The sequence below is a fragment of the Hippocampus comes genome, unplaced genomic scaffold (assembly GCF_001891065.2).
Source record: "Hippocampus comes isolate QL1 unplaced genomic scaffold, H_comes_QL1_v1.1 scaffold83, whole genome shotgun sequence".
In the NCBI taxonomy this organism is placed as follows: Eukaryota; Metazoa; Chordata; class Actinopteri; order Syngnathiformes; family Syngnathidae; genus Hippocampus; species Hippocampus comes.
The window spans coordinates 1,662,913-1,670,245 of record NW_017805281.1 but is presented as its reverse complement, the minus strand read 5'-3'; the positions used below and the strand labels follow the sequence as shown (position 1 = coordinate 1,670,245).

Here is a 7,333-nt window from a genome sequence, read left to right as displayed (position 1 = left end):
CTTGCTGCAGGCTCGCTGAGGTCAACACATTCAATTGTGAGGGGTCGGGGGCGGTGCTGGCTGGGGGGCAGGCCACCGCCGCTTTGGCTGACCTGTTTACTACATGGGCAAATCAGAAAACCAAGTGAACATGATCTCTTCTTCCTTCAGTCTCACTTGAGTCCAGTGTCGTTTTCCCAAGTTATCTTGTGAACTTGTCTGTGCGGCCACAATCTCTTCTTCCTTCAGTCTCACTTGAGTCCAGTGTGGTTTTCCCAAGTTATCTTGTGAACTTCTCTGGGCCACGTTGACGTTACTGTGACAGGGCAAGCGACTTCTGAGACTTGTTTCCACGTGCATCTGCGGAGGCCAAGCAGACGGAGCCTTAAGAGCATTAGCGTCAGTCGGTTGGGTCATACAGTTGATTCCTAACCATTGCACCGCAGGGAGTGATCCAATAGCACTTAATTGGTCCAGAAATGTGACTGTATCTTTTTTAATCTATCTCGCAATGTAGTGACAGGCAGAATAAAAAAAATGTTCTACTGCGAGAAGGCAGATGCCACATCATTCTGTTGCCATTCATCCAGTGGTACAATTGCAATGGCCTGCATTTCACACTGACCATGATGTCCCTTTTTGGAGGAAGTTGAGACAAGAGCAGCATTATTTCTGTTTGGTGTAAAGTAGCTGATTTGGCTCAGAAAAAATAAATAAATAAAACTCGGAAAAGCCTTGATGGTGATGGTGAGGAGGAAAGGTCTAAATGGTGTCGATACGAGACGCAATCCATCCGTCAAATGTCCCTTCCTGTTAGCAACTCCAGCCAGACCTGTTGCCATCACAACCATCCATCCCCGTCATCTCATTCCTTCCCACTGATCAGGATCTGAGCCAGCGCAATCTCCAAAATAGTATTTTACTTAAGGTCCTCCATTCTGCCCATAATATTGATTATTGATTCATCATTGTTAAAATTCCCCTTGAGGGATTTTAATGAGGGTTATAAACGTCAACATGACATTTGAAGAGCAAACTATATCCCTCTCCCTGAGCCTTTACCTTATCATGGAGGGTTGTGCCAATCTTTCTAAAGTTGTCAAAGGAGCTAAGCTGTCTAGGACTTGATGCCCTGACATAGGGTCACCCATGGCAAACAGGTCCTTGGTGAGGGACCAGACAAAGCACAGTCCAAAAAGAATCGTATGACGATGACAAAAATTGAATTACATTTTCACTTGCCCGAACGCAGGTCACCGCCCCCCCACTCTGGAGCCAGGCCTTGAGGGGCTTGAAGGCGAGCACCCGCTGGCCAGGAATGCACCCCTGGGGCCTGGCCGGGCACAGCCCGAAAGGATAACATGTGCCCCCATTCACATGGGCCTCGGACTCGGAGTAGCCACCCCTTTTTGGAGTCCTTGGAGGGGAAGAGCTTGAGAATGCTCCTGCTATGGATTCCATCGTCTTACTGGGGGTGGGGGGGGGGTGTCTTCAATACCCACGTGGCAATGAGAGTGAGCCCTGGGGTTCTGTTATTAAACTTCTGCTCTCATCACCCTCTAGTTTGCTTATCCAGCGGCACTGTCCTCGAATTTCACGCAATCTCATCCGAAATGCTTTTTTTTTTTTGCGCTCATTTAGCATGCCGCTGGTGAAGAGAAGCATCGAGCCGAGGCACCTGTGCCGCGGAGCGCTGCCGCACGGTGTGACCAGTGAGCTGGAATGTGTCACCAACAGCACGCTCGCCGCCATCATCAAGCAGCTGGGAGGCCTCAGTGAGTATGACGCATGTTTCCTTTTGGTCTTGTCAACAATTCTAGTCAAAAGAAAAATACAGCAACCCGTACAGATGAATTTAACTTGCCCCCTTCTGCAAATGTTTCAATTCAGTGCTAAGTGCCTTTTTTGAAACGTGCTGTGTGGCAACAAGGTGGTGAACAACCAAACTCAAAACAGGTGTTTGATCCGTGATTGGACCAATAAATAAGATAAGATAAGATAAGAAAACCTTTATTAGTCTCGCAATGGAGAAATTCCCAATTCACAGCAGCAAAGTTATGAAAGGAAGAAGTAGAACAACAAAATATAGGAGCTGCTGGAAAGGCAGGCACTCTCGCGGCGCCATTTTGAAGTCAAAATAACAAAAATAACACAACACAACACATAGGACACAAGACAGTCGTGCAAAAATGCTAATCAACATGATCCCATTTTGACATTATTGACATTATCGCAGCCAACGATCCATCAACAGGACGAGACTACAAACAGGAAGTGGACGTTTTAATGCAGCAAACTTTGTGTGGATTATTTTTGTGAAGGGATCTTACGTTGACTCTTTTCCATCAGACTCGCTGCTTTGCTTCGTAGAGTGCTGTGGAAAAAGGATTTGCCGCTTTCCTGATTTCTCTGTCTGTTTGCACATTTATCACACAGAAAGGTTTCAGTTCATCAAACTGTCAAACAGTAATATCACACAGAGACAACCCAAGGAAATGCAAAATGCAATTTCTCAATGCCAGTTTCATTTATTTTGGCACCAAAAATAATAAATAAATCCAAAACTACCTCTCCCTATGTGGAAAGGTAAACCCCGCCTCCTCTTGCTAAATCACAACTGACTATTGACAGTTTTGGGAAAGCTGAGTTCAATTTCACAGGTAACACCCTAGTACCACATTTGTTGTTGAATGAAGAAAATGCATCAATAAAATCCATCAGACAAAGTGAAATGGGCTACGAGATCTCCAGAAACAAAGGCGTCCTTCCACGATCCAACGAAAATCCAAACGCAATTCCCCGCGTGCGTGTGTGCAGGTCGCCACGCCGAGGACATTTTCGGCGAGCTCTTCAATGAAGCAAACAGCTTCTACCTGAGGATGAGCAGCCTGCAGGAACGCGTCGACCAACTGGCGGTCAAAGTCACTCAGCTCGACTCCACGGTGGAAGAAGGTGCGTGTGCGTCTACGTGTGTGTGGGCCGGTGTGTGGTCGCCATTTAAGGGGAGCGCCTCCATACAAGGTTCTATCACTTTAGATGAGTCCAAATTTTTCTTTTTTTCTCAGTTTTTCTATTCTCGGGCTGCAGTAGAAATCCTGACTTTGGTCAACGTCAATGTAATGATTCAAGTTCTGAAATGCACTTAACTCATTCAATCTCAGCTATTTTCACTGGAGCAACCCCCTCAATCCCAGCATTTTACTGGATTTTGACTGATCTTGCATGGCCCATAGAATGTTTGGTTCTGATGCTATATCAACATGGAGCCTACCAAAATAAAGTTTGGACTATTTCAGCAGAAAACACTTTTTGTTTCCATCTTTTTCCATTCTTCACCAATCGGCATTACAAAATGCCTACGTTTCATGAAAATGGCGATTCCTGTGCAAAAGCACGTGAGGCACCACTGCCACCTACTGGTCGCTTTTTGACATGATTTACAATGCAAACGGTTTATTCTCATTCACAGATTGCATCAGACCCTCCTCCTCTCTATGACGCAAAAAAAAAAAAAAAGACTTAGAGTACAAGTACGTCCTTGGTAGGCGGGGCCTAATTTAAAAAATAGTACAAGTACGCCTTGTGGAATTAAAGAGTAATGTACAAATTAATTTGGACTGTCAGATAAACCAGCTAGTGCGGGTTGCCACAGGCTTTTATGCGATCAAATTGACATGTTGGGATTGTGAAATGACAATGTTGAACAAAAAAAAAAGCACTTGACATTTTTGTGATTTTTCAGATGCAAACTTAGGAAAGGCAGTCACAGGTGGTTTTTAGGCTGCCCCAACGCATTCAGTCTTGTCGCTGACCGGATCGACGTCACAAATTTCGGAAATAACATTCCTTGTTGTTGCGCCGATCCGTATTGCCACCGAAATCCCAATCCTCTCAACCGGGCTTGTCAACTTCCATCTTTTTGATGATGCATTGTTTTCTGAAGATGTGGGAGGGCAGTAACCAGCCTGCAAAGCGGTTGCATAGGACGACACGTCTGTTTTCCAAGGTGGGGTTGTCGGAAAAAGGAATGCTGAAGTAAATTTACGAATACCTGAAATATCAATTCGAGTAGGTAGACGTGAGTGGTGGGAGCATATGTCACGTCAGTAGGTTTTAGTGTGCGTGTGTGTGTGTGTGTGTGTGTGTGTGTGTGTGTGTGTGTGTGTGTGTGTGTGTATGTGTGTGTGTGTGTGTGAATCGAGATTTAACACGGCTGCGACATTAAGGATTGCCAGATGGCTCCACACCCCCCGCACCACACACACACACACACACACACACACACACACACACACACACACACACACACACACACACGCTCAAACCTTTGCAGGTTGTGCCGCTTTTTCAGCAGCACAACGCTTGGATGTGAGTGATGCGTTGCGGGTTTTGTCGTCTTCAGTGTCCCTGCAGGACATCAACATGAGGAAGGCCTTCAAGAGCAGTACCATCCAAGACCAGCAGGTGGTGTCCAGGACGTCGGTGCCCAACCCGGTGGTGGAGATGTACCGTCGCTGTGACAAACCTCCTCCGCTCAACATCCTCAGCCCCTACAGGTCAGCGCACATCTTCGCTTTACACCGCATATTTGTTCGTGCTGAGAATGAGCAGTGTTTCTCTCTCTCTTCACAGAGACGACAAGAAGGACGCGCTCAAGTTCTACACGGACTCGTCCTACTTCTTCAACTTGTGGAAGGAGAAGATGCTGCAGGCCACCGAGGACAAGCGCAAGGAGAAGAGGCGGCAGAAAGTGAGCGCCCGCCCGCCGGCCGCCCGGCTAGCCGCCTGCCCCAACTTGCGTGCATCCGCGTTTGATTGGATAGTGTGCTCGTTCTTTTGCTTTTCTGCTGCTCTCGTTCGTGGCAGAAGTTGGTCAGGCGCTGACCAAAGCGCCAGATGGCCCTCGTTGCGCGCTTGCTTCCTGAAAGGTGCCGGCGTGAGTCATCTGAATTCTCATTGGACCTCAGCCAGTCCTGACCAGCTTCTGCTGGAAGCCTTTGCTCACGTTTGTCCACATTTCATTTTCTCATGTCCCCGCTGGCATTCGCTCTTTTCGGCAATCCGCAGCGCAAGCTGGCCTTGCCCTGCCTTCCTCCTTTCAGCCCTTCCTCCTCCTCCTCCTCCTCCTCCTCCTCCGTCTTCTCAGTCTAACGCAGCAGCTTGTGTCTCCCGTGTTTCCATAGGGCTGTCCGGCCCATCCAGACAGGTCCCACTCCAGACAGGCCCCACCCAGGAGCCCCCTGTCCATCTCTGTAAGACAACCCTGAGCCCTGACCTCTCCCTCTTATGCCCCCTTACCCTGCCAACACACCCATACACACACACACACACAACCACACACGTCACTGAGGATCTATGTTGCAAGCACACACACACTCATCATGCTTGTGTTTTGTGTCTTATTGATTTGCATTTTGTTAAGTCTTCCGCGTGCATGCGTGTGTGCGCGCGCGTGTGTTGTAGACCTGGCGACAGGGCCCTCTTTCACCTTTCAAAGTCCAGCACACGTAATCAAGTGTCTGCGTTGTCTTTGAAGCAGGAGCAGCAGAGGCAGGTGGACGACCCAGGCCGAGAAGTGAAAAAGGTCAGTGAGGACGGGAGCTCTGACCTCGCGACACCCTTGCACGTGTAGGAGGATGCGTTGCCAGGAGGACCGCACATCATTTTCTTTCACTTCTTTCTCTCCAAGGTGCGCAAGGCTCGTAACCGGCGCCAGGAGTGGAATGTGCTGGCCTACGACAAGGAGTTCCGACCCGATGCCAGGCTCACGCCCTCCCCTTACCATGGCACGTCCCCCGAGGGCTCCTTGTCACCTGATAGCAGGTACGCCGCCAACATGCCGCCCGAATGATCTTTTTTTTGCTCCGCTGCCCATAACTGACGTCCCTCCCTGTCAGGTCCGCGGCCTCCGACTCGTACCCCGCCAGTCCCAGCCACCCCTCGACCCAGGCCTCCGCCACAGACCGCCACAACAGGGACCACTCGGGTGCGGCCGCCCAGACCCAGTCTCTGGATCGGGGGCTCAGGCCGGCCAACCAGCCAGCAGGAGGGGCGGGGGTGGCCGGGCGCCACGCCGCCTCCCTGGGCCGGACCCCATCGGGTCAGGCGAGCCAGGCCGCCGGCGATCTGACTGTCAACGGGCCCAGGCAACCGCCGCTCAAGGACTACCGCACCGGCCACGGGTACGTCCGCTTGCCGCTCGTCCCAAGTCCGTGCCTGACGTCTGACCTCCGTAATGCTTTTGTGTTCCCACAGCGGCGGCCAGCCCTCCACGATTCCAGAGTACTACATCCCGCCGGCGCCCCCGCCGCCTCCCCCGACCATCCCCTCCGCTCAGACCGCCTTCGACCACACACCGGGCCCGCCCTGCGGCGCCGCCTCGGCCGTGCTCCCCGCCTCCTCTGCCCTCTCCCGTCCCTACTCGCCCTCCCCTCCTCCGCCCCCCGTCAACTATGTCCCTTCTCCCGCCCACCCTCCATCCGGGGCGCCACCAGCCGCTCCGCCGCCCCCTCCGCCCGGTGGTTCCATGGGTCACCAGGCGCACCCCTCGCCAACGCGCACCGCTGTGGGTCAGGCGGCGACGAATGCCGCGCCCTCCGCCAGGAAGGGCGCCGTGCTGGGTATGATCCCAATGAGCGACGCCCGCTCCGACCTGCTGGCTGCCATCCGAAGAGGTGGGTCTACTTCACAGAGGCCGGAGTCCTTTTGGCTTTTCCCTCAGAGCGCACGTCACCTCATTAAATTATTACTGTCATTCTCTGATCAAATTGAAGAAAAATTTTTGTTGAATTCATGTGGAGGGGATTTGGAGAAAACAAATGGTTGTAAGAGATGTTAAAAGTGTAGAAAATGTGCAATTTTGGTCTGGAAAGCCATTAAGAGTCGACACACTTGACTGATTTTGGCGATGGGGGGCCGTTTCTTGTCTGGAGTTGGACATGTGGCGTGCTAATGGTTTTGTTCTTCCAGGTATCCAGCTGAGGAAGGTGCAGGAGCAGAGGGAGCAGGAGGCCAAGCGCGAGCCGGTCGGCAACGATGTGGCCACCATCTTGTCTCGACGCATCGCCGTGGAGTACAGCGAGTCCGACGACGACTCCGAGCTGGATGAGAACGAGTGGTCCGACTAAAAATCCGTTTTGCTTCAGTGAGGCGCCGCGCACGTTGTCGACAGGTTTTCTCCTTTAAATACCAACTGTTGAAAAGTTTGAGGTCATGTTTTGCGGGGGCGGGGGTGATGAAAAGCACTTTGTTTTCTTCAATGCAGATAATATTAAATAGAGTGGGCCCCAGCACACCTGTGGTTTGCCACCCGAGGATTCACATATCGGTCGATTTATCTGTTTTTTTTTGTTTT

At 51.0% G+C, this 7,333-nt stretch overlaps 1 protein-coding gene across 4 annotated transcripts in view; it reads left to right on the top strand.

Annotated features, from left to right (window-relative positions):
- The window catches only part of LOC109516667 (wiskott-Aldrich syndrome protein family member 3), a 15,619-nt gene extending 8,286 nt beyond the window's left edge, over window positions 1–7,333 (top strand). The window contains exons 2-11 of one of the 4 annotated variants that reach the window (XM_019871399.1): window positions 1,621–1,754; window positions 2,797–2,931; window positions 4,382–4,535; window positions 4,612–4,729; window positions 5,163–5,231; window positions 5,519–5,563; window positions 5,669–5,802; window positions 5,877–6,161; window positions 6,235–6,653; window positions 6,949–7,333. In XM_019871399.1, the coding sequence (XP_019726958.1) occupies window positions 1,622–1,754; window positions 2,797–2,931; window positions 4,382–4,535; window positions 4,612–4,729; window positions 5,163–5,231; window positions 5,519–5,563; window positions 5,669–5,802; window positions 5,877–6,161; window positions 6,235–6,653; window positions 6,949–7,106 (1,650 nt within the window). In that variant the 5' untranslated portion in view covers window position 1,621 and the 3' untranslated portion in view covers window positions 7,107–7,333. Of the gene's footprint in view, window positions 1–1,620; window positions 1,755–2,796; window positions 2,932–4,381; window positions 4,536–4,611; window positions 4,730–5,162; window positions 5,232–5,515; window positions 5,564–5,668; window positions 5,803–5,876; window positions 6,162–6,234; window positions 6,654–6,948 lie in introns of all 4 variants that reach the window. The other 3 variants (XM_019871398.1, XM_019871401.1, XM_019871400.1) reach the window with 3 other exon arrangements.